The following is a 22441-nucleotide window of genomic DNA, read 5'->3' on the forward strand; positions in this document are numbered from 1 at the left end:
TTTCGCATATCTACAAAGGTTTATGTGGAGTATACACACGCACATATATATATCGATTTTGGGTATGTGAGTCTATCTAGATGACTTAAATATGATGTGTGAGTTATGTTCCGGTCCATTGATTTTTTTGGCAAAGTTATGGGAATCGGAGTTAGACAATTTCCTTTTTCCGAAGTTTTTTTACGCAACGCCTTCAGATATTGAGCTGATTTTTGGTATGTTAGTCTACTTACATGACCTTCATGATGATATGTGTGTTTCATTCCGGTCCTTTGATTTTTGGAGAAGTTATTGGCCTTGATCTTTAAAATTAATTGTTTCTCTAAAATAACCGTGTTCCGGAGTGGTTTTTTTTTCACGAAACGCTCACATATGATAAGCTAGTTTATGCTATGTCTACCTACATGACTTACAAATCTAGTTTGAGTTTAGTTCAAGTTCATACATTTTTGACGAAGTTACTGGCCTTTGACCATTGGGCTTTCCTTTAAAATTATCCTTCTAGATTTATTTTTCGAGGCGCTTTCAGATACAGTAAAAGGCTAAAAAACTTTGATTATGGGTGAAGTTGTACTGCAAAACAATGAGAAGAAAGAAAAGAATATTGTATTGTCATATTAAAGTTTTAACACTCAATAAAGTAGAAAACTCAGGATGTAAAAACAAGTCAAATAATATATTCATATTGTATGCATTGTTTTATCACAGTCATGGCCTTTACATGCAACAATGTTTAACTAGACTTTCTTTTCTGAATGCTGAGTTCTAAATGTTCAAAAGCTCCAGTTGGTATTAGAGGAATGGCTTAGATAGTCAAATACAATACATATTCTCTATTTGGAGACAACCGTGACTACCTAACCAATATTATAATAGCTGATGCTGTTAACAAATTAATAGTTAATAGTAAGCGATTTGATGTGCAAATAAGCTACAGAACGACCCTCAACCATTTTCTCTTCTTTTCACTAATTAATTATTTCAAAACGTCTTTTATCTTCTTCCCAAAACTCTGCCAATCTCTCCTCCGCCTTCAAATGCCAACTTAAAACTTGTTTTTCACAATTGAAACACTATACACGGAGTAATTGTATTTGTAAATAAAGAAGAACTATATAAGACATTGTATTTGGTTCTTATCATATTCAAACGTGCTTATTGTATAAATGTTACATGTAATTCTATGTAAAAACAATGTGTATTTCTTGAATTAAATATGTTTAAACTAAATCCAATACATGTCAAATTAGATATAGAGGGAATAATGTGTAAATAAACGTCCGGATTCGTCTTTGTGGGTGCATTATATGTCTTCATACATAAATGATGTGCGGAAATTTTCCATTTACAAGCAATTATTATTTTTCCTTATTTGTTATAATACATTGCCTGATCAATATCGTCAGTATTTGTGTTTATTGTGCTCAACTACATTTAACTATTGTATTAGTCGACAGAAAGGTACTAATATTTTTTGGTAAAGAACATCTTTTGTCTCCACAGTTTCGTGAAACTAGCCTCGGTACAAGGGGACCCACTAACATTTCCAACATTTGGAAGGTACAGAAAGGCTTAATTCTGATTCTTCTAGAAATTACAAACGATATTTATTTTGTCAAGATTGAATTTGATCTGTGAAATTTGTATGGAATAAAACTTGCAGGTTATCATCATGAATGAAAATACATGACCTTTGATATAGCAGCGTGACCTTAAACATTTACTGGGGTTGATGGTATTTGTAGTAAGGAGGAAGAGAATGGCTTCATATAATCGATATTTTTCACTGCCCTACTTTTTTATTCCGCGAACTTATATAGTTAAAAATGTAATCCACTGATAGTCCAACAGAGACAATGAACATAAATGTGACTGACCTATATAGGAATGATTGTTTGTATTAAATTCCATGATACAATCGTAAGGTTATAGTTGGTAAACAGCACATGCCACATAAAATCGGTCAGTGTTGCGGTTTTCATTGTGTGCATATAATGTAATGAAACAATATATAAGGAAATGTGAGATGAAGCAACTTATGTCACACTAGTGAGTGGTTATTGTGCAATAATTGCGGTTGCTGAAAACATCCTGAGTGTATTTAATTTCCTTCAAGACCTACGTTTGGCATCTTAGTATAGTACAAGTATAAACTAGCTGTATAGTATGATTTTAGAGCGAAGATCAATAAAATAAGTTAGTCTTTGGAAAACGGTTGCATATAAAATGCTTACTGTTTATCATGTAAGATAAGCAGTATGAAAATTTACAGATATGCATCTATTTATTCAAAATCGTCTATTTGTTGTCAATAGTATGCACACATGACTCCAAAGTCAATGCTATAAATAAAGCACGCCATTTTAATCATGACATTCATATGATCCCTTTGAATATTACTGTTTGATAATTGGGCACAAATAGTTATCAATTTGTTTATGTATGTGTGTGTTTGGTTGGGCTGATCACTAATGCTGTGTATTAAGCATGACACAATTCAGATTATATATGTGTTCTCGAAATTTGAATATATGGTGGTATCTAATTGTAGTAACTTAAATCGGCATATAATGTAATAAATGGTATCGCTATGGTTGGAACATCATGGGCTTAAGTCAGAATCCATGTTTAACTTAAGACATCATTAACTTTTTTTGTCAAAAATTACAGCCTCTTACAGGCTGCCTCCCAATATAAAAAAGTAACATTTTCCCCGTAAAATCTGACCACAATTTCCGCAAAAAAATGCAAACGTTTTTAATAAACTTAATAAGAATTTGTGTATATGAAGAGTTAACTGGTTTTATACTCTATAGCAATAATTCATCCTAAATAAAAAGTTCTTTACACGCGTAAATGAAAAACAAAACAGTCGTGCATTGGAACGCCTAAGGCGGACAGTCGGTCGGTTCATTCTATGTTCGGCGCATAACTTTGTATACCTGTGTACAACAACAAAAACTTAAGTGCTGAAAAGAAATATCTTTCGCAAGAATAGATATAACTTCCTCCATCAAGATATTTTAAAACATAATACGAAATTCAGAAGATCCAGGCCTTAAGATCGAAGTACAAAAGTTAACGTTCATGTCAAATATCCTATATAAGAAGTTTATCCTTTGAAATAATAAGTACGTAAGATTTTTGTCATTCAATACATATGAAAACATTAAATAAACTTATACTTCGAATCAGATGTTTAACACAGGTGATATCATTTAGACTAGTTTGTAAAAAAACTCAATTTGTAGTAGAAACAACAACAACAAAACACGAAACCAAAACTTTGAAAACTCAGATACTTTTTTTTTCGAAATAAGTATTGACTATTAATATTTTTTTCCGATAAGAACTGAACTTCTTTATAAATTGATGCCGGAACTTTACCTTTCAATTTTTTGGGAAAAACATTGAACTTATTTACATTTTTTATTCAAATTATTGAACTAATAACACAATATATTTCTTAAAGGGGCCTTTTCACAGATTTTGGCATGTTTTGAAGTTTGTCATTAAATGCTTTATATTCATTAATGTAAACATTGGATCTAAACAGCTCCAGTAAAAAATCAAGCATAAAATTTAAAAAAGAAAAAAGGAAACCTCAGCAGGGCTCGAACCACTGACCCCTGGAGTCCTGGAGTATAATATCTACAACCTAGACCACTCGGCCATTCTTCCAGATACGAACACAAAGGTATTTTATACTTAATATAAGTAATCCTCGTAGTTTCACAAAATATAGCAACAACAACAGAACTCTCCAAATTATTAATTCGTTTCGCGTTGCAACGCTTTATAAAATTCAGGTTTTTAAATCGTCAAAAGATGCATATAATGGCTATTTTAGAGCATGGTAAATGTCCAGTATTACTGTTTCCTCACCAATAGAATAATTAACACGAAAACTTGCGAATCTGAAACAACTTTTTTTCAATTTTGTCAATTGACCCAAACGTGAAAAGGCCCCTTTAAGTTTCACAATCACAATTCTTCAGACAATTTTTTACTTATGGTTTCGTCGATGAAATCATATACAAAAAAATAAAACAACATTGGAAAACAACCTGTTCCTCACCATATTCCACATATAGGTGACTTTCCAGTGCAATGTTACGTATTTATGTATATACGAAACAAGTGCTCGTATTGGAACAATACATGTTATGCAATCATAATGACTTGATTATAATTATAAACCCTGTGCTCTCGACATGGGCGCGATTGGTATTTTGTGGTAATACTTTAACAGATTGCAATAAATGGAAGCATGCATGTGGCGTTTAACCAACACAAGCAATATGGAAGATAAGTGCGCTCAGAATTACATTGACAGTGACTGCCTCCACTTAACCGCTAATATGATTTAAGTCTAGTGAAGTAGCACACGCCATTGTAGGATAATTGGCTTCCTGGCTTCTTTAGTGATCGTTATTTTAGCGTTTGCTAAACATTCCTATTTAGGACTCACCTCACCTGTAAATCAAATCTATACAAATCGGCGTGGTAATGCCACCTCTTACATTACAAAGTTATATGACACACAACCTATCGTTATGATAGAAAAGATGCATAATTTTTTACATCTTTTAAAATTTCCACATCCAATCGATAGTTTTATATGTATTTTCGACAATGTTATCCATGGAATAACACCAGAACTAAAAAGCTCTAGTATAAAACCAGACTAAAATTAAAGAATGAAAAAAAGTTATCCACACCTGGCGTTCAAACCACTCGATCAATCATGCTGTTATGGCTCATGGTGTATTTTATGCTTTTTATAAGCAATCCAGGTAGTGTCACAAAATATAACGATAACAACAAAACTCTCTAAATTATTTAAACGTTTTGTGTTCGTAAAGCTTGATAATTTTGAGGTTTTTAAATCGTCAGAAGATGCATATATTGGATATTTTTAAGAATAGACAATTTGCAGTTTTTATCTTTTCTCGTAAAAAACACAACAACAACACAAATTTGCAAATCTGAAACATTTATTTTTCAATTTTGTCAATTTATCAAACCGTGAAAATGTTCCTTTAATAGCACACTTTTATAATGATTAAGAAATACTCGTTAATCGGACTATAAACGAAAAATTACGCTGTTATAATAACACAGATGTGTACAATTTAAGAGACATGTAAGGTATCAACACAACAGGACGATAACCGCGCATTGCATTACTCGTTTTTTTATGAGTCAACTCGCCCACCATGTTAACGCATGTAGACATTTAGATAATGTATCGTCCGTAAACATTAAAGTTGTATACACATGGATCCTTATTTGACGACTGTTGTGTGAACTATTTCTAACTCTATTGGTGGTGATAACTTCATTTTAATTGTCTACGTTCTGCAATAGTAATTGTATTAATTATTGCATGATAAAATATTATTAACACAATTAATTGGATGTGATGATGCAAGGAATGTCAATAAACATGCGATTTTAGTGAAACAAATATGTTTTTGCCTCGTTTAGTCTATGTGCCAATAATATTCACATATAGATAAAACATAGCAAATTTAAAGTATCAATAATTCTCAATACTTCGTACAAATTATTATCTTAATAACGACACTGCTCCTAATGAGGCATTTCAACAGAATATTATTTACAGAAAGGTAAAGATCATGACGTTATAATGTTTACTGTCGAACCAAGTCTTTACAGATATAAGTCAACACATCTTCTGGAATGTAATATTTTACGTTTGACATATTTGTTGAAGTTTCGAACGCACTCAGTCTATCTGCATTGTAAATTGAGTATTTATTTGTCCTTGACATAAACACTAAGGTTCTACAATTTAACAGAGTGCAATATCTCATTGTGTTGATAATGTATTAAATTTCCTCTCTGATTATGCTTGGCGATCAAGGAGCATTTAGTTGAAAAAAGAAAGATTATAAATTCTAAACAATCTTATCATGTTTTATTTCAATCGTAAACATTGTTACTTCTTGTAGACGGGATATAAGACATGTTTAGATAATGGAAAATTAAGAATGTAACGCGACTAGTTTTGTAAGAAATTGCAGATCCAATTTAGCTCAAAAGCTCACTACTGCCAGTTATTAATGTGTATCGCAGTGTAGTATAACTGATATAAAAAATATTTCTATGGGTTTAACGAAGTCCACTTTAACCGACGAGTTAACTTGTCTGTGCAAAAAATAAATGTTTCACGGAGGCACACAACTTTTAGCCATATCTGGTTATGTTGTACTTACTTATATTTGCTGGTTCAATTGATTGTTCGCATTGAAATTTTTAATCATGGTATTTATTGAGTCTTGTTTGCATCACACTTTCAACGATAAGCGCATTATGATAACGTTAGCTTTAAAACTTGATGTTGCCGGCCTGGTTCATTGTTCAAACGAACTATACTCGTTCGTTTACCATTCATTAAGTTGTTTTTGGACAGGTCTATTTTTAGCAGATCTGCAAGTATTACTTCTGTAAAAACTAAATGTAAGAAGGAGCAAATCATGTTATAACATATGCCCAACTTATTTTGGCCGCACAAAGAAATCAAATTCTTGTTATAAAACAACAATCGTTTAAGACTTTGAGTTAAATCGCAGTGCATGTCAAAATCTGTGAAAATGACTTTTTAAAATATGACTTGTTCCTATATTTAGAATTGTGTGTAAACATTCAGTTCAAGGTTTATATCTGATAACAGTTTAAAATTTAAACCGAAAATATTGTACGGGAGCCTATTAGATCCATAATCTCAATCGTGTTTGCAATTTTGGAAAGGTATCGGGCGTTCTGAGCTAGGTGTTATGAATAGTTCATTTATATAACGTCCGATTAAATGAACGAAAAATACACGTCATAGGAAATCAATGGCGGACAAGATCTAAACTCTGAAATAATAAAAGGAACGAACATGACAACGACGTTTCAGATGGCTTTAGAAATAACATACTTCTGTTTTGCCTAATAAACATTAATTTTTGTATTCTGATAATTAATTCTGCTGTTCATGTACAACGGTAGACTATATATAGTTTCAATGCACACACCATATAAATATGTACGTGTGTTTGACACAAATCATGTTACAAAACAATATCGAAACGGCATGATAGACAAAACTCCCTAAAAATGGATCGATCTATTGTTACATTATGAATGCGTATGTGCAATATTGACACAGCCATGCAATTTACTAATATATTTTTAGGAAAGTTTGACATCTGTTTTCGCGCTGTATAGTCTGTCGCAGCGATTGTGGATAGATCGGTGTACTTTTTTTACAGGAGTGAAACCATTTTATATACCTAAACACCGACAACAGAAACTACGCAGAGAGAGTTTTTTTATTTTGTTCTACCATTGGTTTGGATAAATAACATCCATCGGTCAGTGCATCGGTTACTACGTTCAACGTTATGAAACGTTTGGTAATTGAAGATACATGTATATAAGAATTAATAGAGTTGAACGTATATCTTTCCTGAAAAATTTGGTTACACATAAATTCATATTCCGAAGTCTTACCGACTAAAAAGATACACAAATATAGAGCAAAAGGACTCATTATGTTTTGCGTGTTGCCAGATACGGTGAACTGACATTTTGCGACTTTGTATACACGGCGTTATTGACGGTTTCAGTAGAAACATACTTTGGTTAGACGTTAGCCATAGAAACATGTGGACATAATACTTGCACCGAGGGATGCAAATTATTTCGATATTAAGCAACACATTTATAAATGGGTTTATTATTCAAGATACATTTGCGTGCAATTTTAGCATTAAAACTTTAAGTGTGTTATTTAACATACAAATGTATGTTAATTATTTGACACTTGGGGTGTTGCCAGTGGTGACCCAAGGGGTACGAGTTGAACTAACTAAGTTGAAGTCTTCTACACGATTGTACGAACCAAATATTAGAGTCCTCACCCATTTTCAGAGAAAAGTTATTAACTATTTTAGCCAATATAAATCATGTGACCATATTGCATGGTAAATATTTACCCAGGAGCATAGTTTGAACAAATTTAGGAGGGGATCATTGAAATGAGCGAAATATATATCTCAGCGTTTTGATACTTTTGATTGACAGATTTCGTCATACGAAATTCAAATGCAACATGATAATTGCGAATTCGTTTCAAGATGGCCATGCATTGCTCTTTAATCAGAAAATGATAATATGTGCCAATAATAACCACAAGGTCATTATTTGAACAATTTCAATTACGGTCAACTTTTACATTGTAAATGCTATATATCTAAGCTTACGGTCCTGTGCTATCATAGAAGCTTTCCTGTTTCGACAGCAACTTGATATCTGCATATCTATGATTTCCACTTAACGATTGTGGAAATAGCATCATGTCAGTAATATACATCCACAATTGACCTTTCGACAGCGAGAGTGAAGCCACGCCCCCCGATTTCAAGGGAGGTCATTCCGCCGAAGTCCGTCATAAAACTGGCTACGCGAATCGGTACGTTGGAAGATATTCACAAAGATTTCGGTCCAAATTACATGAAATGTTTCTATTGCTATCATGTTTTATTTAAAATGTGTTAAATGTAATGTATTAAATAGGTGTTTAGCTCCCCTCAAAGATATAGTACCAGAAAGGCCGTTTACCAAAAAGGCTTCCCAAAAAGTCCGCATCAGTGAACCATAAACGCCTCATGGTATACCAGAAAGGCCATACAATATTTTTATTATCATTGAATAGTTATGCTGAATATAATTATCATATCTATGAAATAGTCATAACTTTTTAATAAGTCTACTTAAAAGTCGTTAATCTATAGTCAAAGTCGGCCAATTATCGCAAATTATCACATACAGTATGCATTGTCGTTTGTCACAATACTTTTCATTGAGTAATAGATGTTTCAGTTTTTTAATTAAAAGCCGTTAATTTTGCAACCGATGGCAATATTGCAAATGTGGCAAAGGTAAGTAAATTTATTATATAAGAAGACAAAGAACGTTATATTGAAATCCGATATAACACATATCTATAATGCGTTTGGTCAAAATGACCCATGAGCATTGTTATAATCGTGTAACATAGTCAATGTCGTCAAAAAAGTAACATACACAATATATTATTAATTTCCTCTTAAACTATTTTTTGCAATGTTTAAAATATAAGAAGTTGAAAGAATTTTCATGTACAAAAAAAAACTCGCTAATCAGACTGGCTATCAAAGTGTCAAGGGTCATTCACAGTTTGCGGCATCTGTTTTGATAACGGATTAGTAGAAAGCCCACATATGGTGTAAAATGACATTTATTGGCAACTATTGATAATTACATGCGCATTTTAAAATAGTTTCTTAACTTTTAACGATATACAACTAGCTACATTAAATTCGGAAGATTTAAACCGAAAGAAATAAAAATGCTCTATTTTATGTGATATTATTAAAAATTATAACTGATTGTCTTTATTATTACGCATTTCATTAGCATTAATAATCTAGTTAGCAAAGTTTAGAATATTTTTTTATTAGCCGACTGCATTAGAATGTCAAATTTATTTAACGTTAGCCACCTTTGAAAATATGGTTTTAAATGTTTCTTTCTAATTTCTCTATATAGAGGAAAAACAAGTAAAAAGTGATACTCGTTTTCTATAGCGTGTCCGGTGCAAAACTTACATATTCTATTTTCGCGTAGTATCTTATTATGACGACCTTAGAACAAACGTCGAGGTGTTTTGCTTTCGGGCGATAGCTTAATATGTTGAGATTAAGCTGTTCGTTGAGACGACTACAAAGACGAATCCAACGTTTGCATTTTTTAAGATTAGTACCCGGTTAATGGAACGGAAAAAACGTAGTTCCATCTTTTAACCGTTCTGGATACATTGTGTCTGAATAACAAGTGCCATAACAGCACCTTTTAACCATTTTCTTTGTTTAAAACACAGCATTACGTATAAGCTTATGTGACGAACAACGGCGAGTTTGACGGACAAAATGGCGGATAGAAACGGGCCTAATCTATGCAGTAATCTGATTGGTTAATAAGCCTGTCAATCAATCGGCTGTCGAAAGGTCAATTGAAGCAGAAATGGTCCATCGGTTTGGGAGTTTACTTATGATGTTTTGAATATATAATATTGATAGGAGAAGAATGACGATCGAAATAGCTCATCATGAGCACTTTGTGCCTATAGCCTATCATTTTAATATTAACGTCATATACGATCAAATGCCACATAAGACAAAGCGTGGGTTGTGCGCTATAACAATATCAAATTGTAGTGCACAAATTAACAATGTTTCCAACCGAATGCTCACTCATATAAACTTTCATGGGCGTTACAGTATGCATATCTTGCGATTCTTTTTCCTTCAATATTTTTGTTTTTGTTTTCCCGCTTTTCTACCCACTACCTTATTGATCCGTTTCTTCTCCCGTGTGATTTAGGGAGAACCAATTCATATTTCGCATGAACTAAACGATGAGCCATACAAAAAAAAAGATATGTTAATATACAAGACAGGTGTTTATTTAAAACACATTATTAGACAACATTAAGGCATTAAAATTCAGTTTTAATGATGATGTCAATAAGGCTTGGTGTGATTTTTTGTTAATTGTAAAGGATTACAGCTTTACACCAAGAATAAATGAACATTTTAAAATATATTTAAACAAATGTTTTAATGTATTTTGGTCGAATACGAATCATATTTTATATGCAGATGCCTACTATTGTGCGTTAAAGTATCAGCTAACTTTAATGTAAAAAATACAAGCGTTTCTCTTATTTTCGATTATTGAAGAGCATGAATAACAATTTTGAACTTCCAAGATATGCAAAGATGTATTACCGGGTGATTAACAAATAAGATTTGTAAAAAAGTGCAGATGCAGCAATGTGAACAAAGTGGCACAAACTATTTTATTTAATTTTTATTTGTAAATGCCACAATACAAAATATGGAGTGTAACTTTAGCTTTCGTTAGTGGTTGGATTGAAACGTTCTTATTGCTGCACATTACGTTGGTATTTATACGGAATCAAATTATAGTCACATGTTATTTCACGGTCGATGCTGTAAATACACGAAAAAGACTTACAAGTATGAAAGCAAAAAAATAATGAATTAAAATTAATCATAAATGTAATGTTGTTGAGTCATAATTAATCATTTCAATATAGCCACGGACCCATATGAAAACAGATCAACATCTGTAGGCGTAAACGTTGAGCTGTAATTCGTAATTTCAGCCAATATTGTTTTGAGATGTAAATTTAATAAACAACGTATGTCAAGTTGTTAACATTTAATTCCTTACCAAAACATCTTCATTTCGACTTTCAATTCAGCCCACAACCATGTTAAAGCATATGTTGTTTCCGCACTTTGATAAATTTTAGTCATAAGATAAACGTAATAAGAAAAACGTTCTTAGAGAGAAGTCAAACTGGAAAGACGTTAGTCATATGAACTAACAATGACCCTATTAGTCTTCCATAAAATTGACATTCGAAAACATGCATATTATTACTCTTCTATTCAAATTAAGGTAACATTTTAATCTTTCAGTTGATAATAGGCTTATTATCAGGTATGTCCTCAACACGTTATTATAATAGTGAATGTTTAATTTCATTTTATATCGATTTATATAATAGATTATGCATACTGTATTATGCGTATTTATTCTATATATTACATTATCGAAATATTTAGTAAAATATAAAAAATACAAATAAATAATATGTCCAAATTTTATTAGATTTACAATGTATTCATACTGGTTTAGTAACAGTATCGAAAAACCTTTCATGTTTTTTTTATGTCTTTTCCAATGATGTCGTTAAAAGTTGTTTTGTAATATAAATGTTTGTTGAATTTTGAATCATTCAGTAATCATGTAATGTAATACACCTATTGTCGGTAATATTTCACTGTGTCATTGTGTGTTTGGCAATGTGCCCACGACCGTATCGTATCCCCGGTTTTTTGCTAATGACGCATTGGATATACCCGACTTATATGAAACAAGTCAGTTTGACATAGAACGATGTAATTTGACACCGCAATTCGTCTAGCAATCTACCTGTGTCTTTATGGTTTTTATTGTGAAACATTAAAGGGGCCTTTTCACGTTTTGGTAAATTGACAAAATTAAAAAAGTTGTTTCAGATTCGCAAATTTTCGATTTAGTTATGATATTTGTGAGTAAACAGTAACACTGAACATAGACCATGCTCTTAAATATCCAAAATATGCAACTTTTTACGATTTAAAGGGGCCTTTTCACGTTTTGGTAAATTGACAAAATTAAAAAAAGTTGTTTCAGATTTGCAAATTTTCGTTTGAGTTATGATATTTGTGAGGAGACAGTAATACTGAACATTTACAGTGCTCTAAAATATCCATTATATGCATTTTTGACGATTTAAAATCATGACAATTATAAAGCGTTGCAACGCGAAACGATTGAATAATTTGGAGAGTTCTGTTGTTGTCGTTATATTTTGTGAAACTACGAGGATTGGTTATATAAGTATAAAATACTTCTATCATTTAATGAGCAAGGATGGCCGAATGGTCTAAGCGGTAGACCTTTACTCCAGGACTCCAGGGGTCAGAGGTTCGAGCCCAGTTGAGGGTTAATTTTTTTTCTTTTTTTTTAAATTCTATTCTTGTTTTTTTACTGGAGCTTTTTAGATCCAGTGTTTACACTTATCAATATAAAGCATTTAATTATAAACTTCAACACATGCCAAAATCTGTGAAAAGGCCCTTTAAAAACCCGAAAATTATAAAGCGTTGCGACGCAAAACGATTGAATAATTACGAGAGTTCTATTGTTGTCGTTATAAAGTATCAAATACATCCCCATTGTATGTGCACGAATTGCCGAGTGGTCTAAGCGGTAGAATATAACTCCAGGACTCCATGGGTCAGTGGTTCGAGCCCATTTGTGGACTACATTTTTTATCTTTTTTTTTTATTTTATTATTTTTTTTACTGGAGCTTTTTAGGTTCAATGTTTACATTTATCAATGCCAAGCATTTAATGGCAAACTTCAACACATGCCAAAATCTGTGAAAGGGACCTTTTAAAGCCTAAACCGAGATGCATTTAATAACAAACGTTTGCTTGTAATGTAAATAAACTTTCTTAACTATATTAAAACCTTGATTAGGGTTATACACGTACCATTGACGATTATTTCAAATACAATATGGTAGATCTACTTTCAATTATACTGTAAGAAACAAATTATATTTAGGCAACCTTTTTTATTTGGAAAAGTTGCTGTATCAACGTTGAATTAAATCCACGTAAATATACTTAATGGATAAACCGAATTTCAAGAGAACAATATATAAACATGAGCTCTGAGGAAATTTAAATACCAATACGTTGTTATGTTGCAAAAAATCTGCTCAGTACGTTTTCAGAGAATTTAGATAGTGTGTATATGTTAATTAGCAAATACATTTACCTCTCATTTTAGTTATAATATCATTTATGAAAATGTCTCGCTTTGAGTAACGGATCGCATCAATTTTGAGGCGATATAAACGACCACTGTGTTTAATTAAGGTGGACATGTTCTTGACAAATCAACATTGTACTTAACAAACTGTTAAAATGCTGCGATATGACAAAACGAGTATATAAAAATATATCTTACTATTGTCTTCTATATTTTAGACAATGCATAACACAACCACGTTGGTTTTGCAGTTGCTGTTTCAAGGTAAATCCAAGATTTCACATAAAGACTGTAGTTTTTGTAGCTGAACTAAATTTGATAATGCTGTCCCTTTCTTGACATGCTTTAAGCAGCAGGTTATACTAAAATCATCCAAAAATCTGACCGAAGCTATATACCACTGGACATAGAAACAGTGTTGTATTACAAACATAGTGTGAACACGGATATTATCACGTATGTACCAGTCTCTTGTTGTTACTTTTACCAAAAGTATTAGGACTATGCATACAATCTTCAAGTGTCTAATGTTGCATCGACCGTAAATCTATATACGATTATAATTTGTGCCAGTTAAATTCAAATAACATTATAACGATATAGGTATTTGTGGGTAGTAAGCACATACTTTCCTTTCTATGCGAAAATATGAATTGTGATCTTAACCTTGAAAGGACCGACATTGTTGTTTCAAGCGTCACTTCAATTAATATAAAAATAGTTTGTGTACATTTCCTTCAAAATACCTTAATACACGACACAATTATTTACCAGACATGAACATAACTTTCAGTTGATATTATATGTATTTGACTAGAGCAATACAAGGAATATGCACACAATCAAAGTGTTAACTGTGAGCAAGGCGTTTGGTTGGCGTAACATGTTGCGTTAATATGCTGATCATTTCGTTCCAATGTAATTTGAACTCCTATAATACAGGACATTTTTATAAACATTTACTTTCACTACATCCATGTCAGAAATATGCTAAAACATCAAGTTTCTACTGTGACCTTGACCTTGCAGTGAGGTACATGACTTTCTTAACTTACTTTGGCAAGCCTTATATTGTATATATTCCATTTTGTATATGCCGATATGCAAAACTACTCAATGTGTTAAGAAATGACAACTGTTTGTTCTGGTTCATTCTTACTTAATATTAAAAGTTTGATATTGGTGCCGATTATTATTTTCAGTGACAGTTTGTAACGTCCTGTTGACGACCAAAGTAAACCGAACTGTTTCGTCGATCGAATGTTCGTCACGTTTCAATATCCAATTTTTATTCAAGAAAGAATCATCGAACAATGAACGGCTTATTGCTGAGTGCGATCACTCACTGCCAGGATGTTATCTTGTTGATGGTTTAGGAAAAGAATATGCAGTGTCATGGACTAAAAATGGCGGAGAAATTATCATAAAGGACAACGAAAATGCGCGCGGTCGATACACCTGTTGTGAAACATCGGATAATCGCACATGTAGCAGCACAGAGATAGGACCATCGAAAAGAGAAACAACTACACTTACTACCGAGCGGAATGTCGTCTATATACATAACCACTACTATGGAGGTATCTTTCTTGCTTTAAGTCTTATTAAGTTGCTGTTAACGCTGTTCAGTGTGTTGACTATGACTGTGCATTTTTTTGAAGATAATTTAAAACTAAACGTTTTACTTATCGTTGTATATACACCGGGTATTAAATAAATTACATCAACATTAACATTTAAAGGTCCAAAATTAGTTCATTTATTAAAGGAAACTGGATTTCTAAGGACTTTATCTTTTTTTTAATACAGATATGTCCGTTAAAAATATCACACCTCTCTTCATTAAACGTTTTGCAATAAATTTTTACCGCGAAATAACATCATCGTCCCAACGTTTAATAATTTGAAAAAAGTTCATTCTTCATTTGCAGAACCTTAGGTCATTATACTTGTATTTGATTGGATTATGTGTTAAATATAGTGTTTGGCATCCTTCAATAAAACAATAATAGTGTGATTTATATTTTGATCATAATTTTCATTTTCATATAATATTTTAAATGTGTAATTGTTTTAACATTTTTCAGAAACAAATTCGCCTGGAAGTGGTGGAAATACCAGCCACGTAATAGTGTCCTTTACGATCATCGTAGTGCTTCTCTTAGGTTTGGTGATATTGATATTGTTGCTACAAGCAAAAGGTAACACATGCCATGTAACCGTTCATTTAGACTTCATTCGCAAAACGTTTATCAGTATGTTATGAAATATATACAGGTATACTAAATAATCTTATCATTTATGACTAAATTAACAATGTTCCGAACTTATGTTGAATATATTTTACTCATTAGATTAAAATAAACTGACAGTGAGCCGTACTTTTGAAACATTTATAAATGATTTATTGCATTACATCAAACTGAAACGCATGTTTTTTAATTGAAAATTAAAACCCCAAACCATTTGTGTCTGTTCATTCAATGACTTCAGCTAGTATCATGCACATCTCTCTGGAATCGTTTCACAAATTGCCACTATATTGATACCATACCATTGTTTTTTTATATCAACATACTCATTTAATATAATATGGAATAGTATTACAGATTACAGCTACATGACACGTCGAATTCGTTATATAATGTGCATACAGCATAATTCAAGTATAAATTATAAACTAATGAAGATTGCGATTGCATACAATGAAATCAATTTTACCATTCATTACTATATGAATTTTGATTACAGGTCGCATTACATGTCCAATGTGCTTCACGTTTTGCCGGCGCAAGGTATGTTTTATAGTTTATATTAATTGGTGGGAATACTCTCATTTAATTTTCACGACTACATACAACTTTGCGTCGTGTACTAGTAGATTTTTACACTTGTTACTTTAATGAGAATTTCAATTTGTGTAAACAAAGCCATTTTTGTAAAAATATTTCGGCTGAATGTTACGTTTCGAGTGACATTTTCCGACCGATTTAACATACCTATGCTTTTCCGTGACCATTTCTGATTGGCGTGTGTTTCTTTTTTTCTGATGTCTCTAATGACTCTGTACTATGTCAGACTGAGTGATATGGAAACTTCTTCTCCACATTCATCCATTTATCGTAAAACTGTTGAGATCGTACCACTTTATGTATTGAATTTGGAATCTTACGAACTGAAATCGATATTCGTGTAATCATATTGGAAGATAAACCATATCTAGTTCAAATTTGAGTTTAAATAGCCGTATGAGGCAGTCTGAGTCTCCTATTTGTCCGCTCAATATCATGTTTAAGATTTCTACTTACTGTTTTACTTCCCATCATACTTGCCATCGAATACTTTGTAAACCACTGGGGCTCGGAAAGTGTTGCCCCTGTATCTGTGTAATTTCGTGTCTTTGATAAACTATCAAACACTTCATCAAATAAAGGCGTAAATAAAATGGTAGATATGTATAACTACATTAGCTCACAGCATTTCAACGATATGAACGTCAACCGAATGTGGGGGTGGTTGCAATTGTTATAAATATGCTTTTTAAATATTGCCGAGTTCAGATATATCACGTTTTATGGATATATATTACATGACCGTGCATCTATATAGTAGAGTTCTATTGTTAAGTCGTTTTTAATATTGATAAGTGTATTAAACAGTCGTGTGATAAATAGAGGCAAAAGTCATACAAATAGCTGTCATTAACTAAATATCAAGCCGGGGCACATTACAACTGCGTTGGTTTGACAAACGGCTTTTTGTACCTCAATTGATTTAAGTTTACTACTTTATATGTACTTTACATATGAACATATAACTATCACTGTTTTATTGAAAAATATATGTTATGAAAGTTGTTCAAAGATGACGCAATCAACGTATGGCGTATGTTATAAATAATAAGCCATTGAACTACTTATTTCAATAGCTATTAATTTTCATCATGCAAGATAAATGACACAGTACATCTACTTTATTGCAATAAACACGTTTAAAGACACCAGTGAAAACTATCGTTATGTGTTTGCGAGGGGGACGTACGTGCGTGCATGCGTGCGTGCATGCGTGCGTCTGTGTGTGTATAATGGCGATTGTGCCGTTTAATGGTTCGTACTGTTAGCTACCAAAATCCAAAGCTGCATCTGTTCGATATGGACTTCTCTAAATAGGTTGCGGACAACAGACATAAAGTACTGCTATAAACACGTTTTACTATAATACTTACAATATTTGAAACAAAGAGTTATCATTTATAAACAAGACTCCTAATCATGATAGCAAAGAGAACGATGTGAGCTATCCATTTTTAAGACCAGTAGCGTTTTTCATTGCAGTGTGCTGGATGGGCTAAGAAATCATAAGAAATATTATATTGTGTATCTTACTAACACAATTGTATACATTGTATCGATTGATATTCATGCAGGATATAAACCTTTGGAAAGAAGAATAACATACGGCGCCATAACCAAATTACACAAAAATGGATGGTGTGGTAAAGTAAAGGAATAGATTACGCCGTGTTATTTCGTTTGGAATTGATGTTTGCATATAAGCGTCTTATCCGTCATCATCGATGGTTGGGGTTCACCATTCACACATATTTATAATAAACACATATTGTCCGTATGTGTGTTGTCCGGTTGTGTGCCTTGTAACGTGCTTTAATTGTATCACACAGTAATATTCTATAGACGTATAATTCCTGACCTGCAGTAGAATAGCGCTTTTTCATAAAACTTATTCTACCATCATCGTTCACATGTATATGCATATTAATGTTTTTTTTCCCAAAATACAATCTATACATGTTATTTAGGTGTATAGTTTAGCGTTAATCAGTGTGGTTGTACTTGTGCATAATAAGTGTTTTTCTTAATATTGACACAAAATGAAGTTATCTGAAGTGATTTTAGTGGTTCCTCATTAATTTCAATCTTGTTTACTATAAGCAATGAAGCAAAAAAACATGTATAACGACTTCATGCATATTACATCGTCAACCATGTTATAATACACATATCAAAAGGTCAAGCGTAAAAGCGACCCAGCGTTTTCGCTACCGCTTACCCTATACATAAATTAAATAAATTATTTTACTTGATGATAATCAGAATGCAAGCATGTAAATATTACAAAAATAAATATGCCTAATTTAAAACCTATAATCACAAAACTGTCGTAAATCAGGAACATAAACATTATATACATTGTAGTTTTCTAGTAAGATCTAAAACACTTGGGTTTATTGATAATATTTTAAGACCAAATGAGTTACATGCATGTTAGCAAATAGTTGCGGATTTTTTTTTATATTGCAGTCATCAGTCTTGAAGGTAGAGAAATCATACGCTTGTACGGTAAGAGTTTTACTCATACAACAGCATGAACAAAATTTTTAGGTAATACATACATATAGTAGGCAATGTAACGGGCTAAACATATTATAAACTATTGTTAGTACATTTACAATTTTCATACCGCTGCTGTTGATTACTATGAAGATAATAAAATACAAGGGATGCCCATATGTTCGATGTTACTTTATATATTAACAGAGTTAATAACATATTAAGAAAATGCATATATATATATATATATATATATATATATATATATATATATATATATATATATATATATATATATATATATATATATATATATATATATATATATATATATATATATATATATATATATATATATAACTAGAGATTCACGAACAATCCAAAAACGATTATGCATATTTACTATGCGTTTCTGCTGTTGTTGGTTTTTCCACATTTTAAATAACGGCTGATTTACGTTTTTTTTAAATAATTATGTATAAATAGTGTTGCAAATAAAAAAGTAACATTATCATGCATTTATTACAACTAAATAAACCCATACTCAGTGGTAACAACTTAATGTAAATATCATTGCAGAAATGCCAAGGGCCTGGTATTGAAAGTGACTATGCCGTTATTCCTGAACAAGGTATATATTTTTGAATGTTGTTATACATTTAATAAACAAAATCATCTATATACTTTAATTAAGTATATAATGTATAATTTATGTAAAAATTCGAAACTGGAGATCGGTTATGCATAATTCATAAGTATTGAATTTTCGTTCGAATGGTATTCGCATTGATAAATATGGAACGTGTTGTACTGTGACAATATGTGCAAATTGACCCGATTCAGGTACAATGAATCCACCTTTATAGCACCATAAGCACCTACATCAATATCACTGGTGATCTCCATGGATTAAAATATACGTTTATAAGATACTAGCATTTATCTAAGTGCTCAATAAACGACTTTATTTTAATCTTGAATTTTTTTACATCACAGATACAAAATGTGGTTTTGATTCTATTTGTTTAGATACAGTAGATAGAGAGCTTAAAGAATCGGATGTACCTAAGCTTAATGGCGCAGATGGGCAAGTTTCCTATATAAATAGCAAACTCTTAAGCACCCGTGGCGATGTCACTGCTGAACAGCTTTAACATGATGATGTGACTTGCGAGCAAGAAATTCAATCACCCGATCAAGGTGAAACATTTATAGCGTGTTATTTAATTTATAGCGAGTAATAATTGAGTGAGACTTTACCATAAACTACTGGGTTTGCGTACAGTTGGTAGAATACATGTAAGACGCCAGCGTAAAGCATTAAACAGTGATATGTTAACTTGCAAGTTCCCATCAGCCATCCAACTTGAAAGACAATGCTGAACATACTAAAGCATAAAACGTAAAATAAAGAAAAAAAAAATTATATTAAATTGCACTTAAGTTCCTTCTAGATGTTCTTTCATTTTTGATAATTGTCTTGAAAACGAGTTGTAATGTACATGCATATACATTACGAACATATTTTAGAGGAAGCGCACTGTGAAGACAACTAGATGAGGAACGCAACGCATTGGCCACATGAGGATATGCATTGTATAGATATGACATTCTTGAATCTTGAAATGTAAATATAGACGAAAAGTCGAATATGTCAACGTTAATATACTACTTTTAAGCTGTTATGTTTTGTTTCAGATATGGATCATACAAATTGTGTTGGTTTTTCTGGCAGAAGCAGTACGCATCCGTCATTAATTATCATTAAGCGACTTCTTAAAAGTAATTTTATTTATTGCTGTTTCATAAAGGGTAGACACTTTTTCTTGTATCATTTGTTTTTAATTATTTGCGCTTACTTTTGTTTGACAATGGATTGATATATAACGTTTTCTAAATAGCCATTGCTTTGTCAACGGCAACGTATAATGAAATAATTTGTTACTCTGTTGTTATAAGACTAACATACTAAAAGCATTTTTATGTAACTATCACTTAAAAATAAAAAAGTAGACACTTATAATTATATGTATTCAGAGTTGGACTGGATTATCTGTGTTGTATTTGATACACCTTGACAATCAAGATTAAATGCTTGATTAAATACACATTTATGGCAGCAAAAAACCCATAATATGTCTAATAATCAGGGAACTGAGTCATGTTTAGATGACGTTCAATAACAATGAAGAGTCTTCTTAAGTTTTGTTTTTCATGGGTATAAACGGTACGTAAAATGACTATTACAAACACTACGTTGACATCATTTTTCGTTGGACACCAATTTTCGGGGATATTGTGATTGAACGAACCAATGAGTAAAGTGCCCGATAAATAAAAGGTCAGGTAATTTTATTTAATGGCGTCCTCGAGTGACTTTTAAACATTTACACCTACACAAAACAATGTCAATTAACTGTCTTAATTAGTGAAAAAGATATTTAATTTGTGTTTAGATTAAATAATTACCTAACAGGACGTGGATTTCGTATTTTACCACTCTAGTGGTAGCTAGCTTTGAAAATTGGTTTATTATCAAATATCTTTGTTGGGGTCCAAATATTTTACATATCGTTTTCTGCGCCTCACACAAGGACATGTCAATCATAAGATACACTTCACATAGTGTGGCACCCCTTTAAACGCGTGCAGAATTGATTTCCGCGATACGCAACCCTTTTCTTTTAAATTAAATGTTGGAAAATATTATCATATAAATTCCCCCCCCCCCCACCCCCACCCCCGAAAAAACATTAAAAAAATAATAATGTTATTTTTATTCAAGAAATTTCATGCTTTAGAATTAAAATGGTTTCACGATATTTAATTTAAAGTAACTAGCCTTGATCTTTTTACATCAAAATCATTGGGCGTTTTCATTGTCTTTATAGTTATCAGAGTCTAATTTAGATTCTGGTATGGTTTTAACGGGGCGGGGGCATAATAATGGATAGAAACTGATTAAGGACGTACGCGGCAGTTTTAATGCAAATTTTGCTACACCTAGAATTTGATTAGTTTTGGTATTTAGGTAGAACCATCTGTTGTGGATAGAAAAATAAAATAAAAATTATGGGTCACCGTTGTTGTTCATTTTTTATTCGCACTTGAACAACAAACATATTTTAGCACAAGAACAATTCACCAATAAGGTAATAACATAAAAACTAGAGTAAATTAATGAGAAAAGTGTTGAAAACAACCTCTATTTATCACAAAATATGTAATACTGATTTTATAAGACTGTAAATTAAACAAAATCATCACTTATTGACGACCATTGTGATGTCTATATTGAAAAAGTGACGTGAATTATTTTTGTACATGCCGAATAAAACAATGTACATTTTTCATTGCCGATACGTGCACATGAAAAGTATAAATGATGTATATAACACCGGAATATGTTATGTTATTGTGTTATGTATCATGGACACAACTTTGAAATTGTATTGTATTATGCTATTGTGTTATGAATTATGGGCCGGAGGCCTTGATTTACAAAAAACAACTGTTCTGTTCTGTTATCATCAATTATTGACGAACAATGTGCAGTCTATATTGAAAAAGTGACGTGAATTATTTTTGTACATACCGAATAAAACAATATACATTT

General features: G+C 31.9%; 1 protein-coding gene across 1 annotated transcript; it reads left to right on the top strand.

Moving 5' to 3' along the window:
• The first annotated feature begins 11504 nt into the window (after window positions 1-11504).
• On the top strand, window positions 11505-21900 carry LOC127848561 (uncharacterized). The gene is made up of 9 exons (XM_052381098.1): window positions 11505-11544; window positions 13693-13738; window positions 14677-15054; window positions 15562-15675; window positions 16226-16269; window positions 18796-18834; window positions 19405-19456; window positions 19855-20025; window positions 20356-21900. Exons 2-8 carry the CDS (start codon window positions 13696-13698, stop codon window positions 19977-19979), a joined length of 795 nt encoding a protein of 264 aa, XP_052237058.1. The 5' UTR covers window positions 11505-11544; window positions 13693-13695; the 3' UTR covers window positions 19980-20025; window positions 20356-21900.
• Window positions 21901-22441: the final 541 nt, after the last annotated feature.

This window comes from Dreissena polymorpha, chromosome 10 (genome assembly GCF_020536995.1).
Source record: "Dreissena polymorpha isolate Duluth1 chromosome 10, UMN_Dpol_1.0, whole genome shotgun sequence".
Taxonomy (NCBI): Eukaryota; Metazoa; Mollusca; class Bivalvia; order Myida; family Dreissenidae; genus Dreissena; species Dreissena polymorpha.

What these genes read in the sequence shown, in the direction of transcription:
- LOC127848561 (XM_052381098.1), top strand. Translation starts at nt 13,696, where the DNA reads ATGCATAACACAACCACGTTGGTTTTGCAGTTGCTGTTTCAAG. An exon ending in ATTGTTGCTACAAGCAAAAG is followed by an intron (nt 15,676 to 16,225) that starts GTAACACATGCC and finishes TTTTGATTACAG; the next exon opens with GTCGCATTACATGTCCAATG. An exon ending in TGCCGTTATTCCTGAACAAG is followed by an intron (nt 19,457 to 19,854) that starts GTATATATTTTT and finishes CTATTTGTTTAG; the next exon opens with ATACAGTAGATAGAGAGCTT.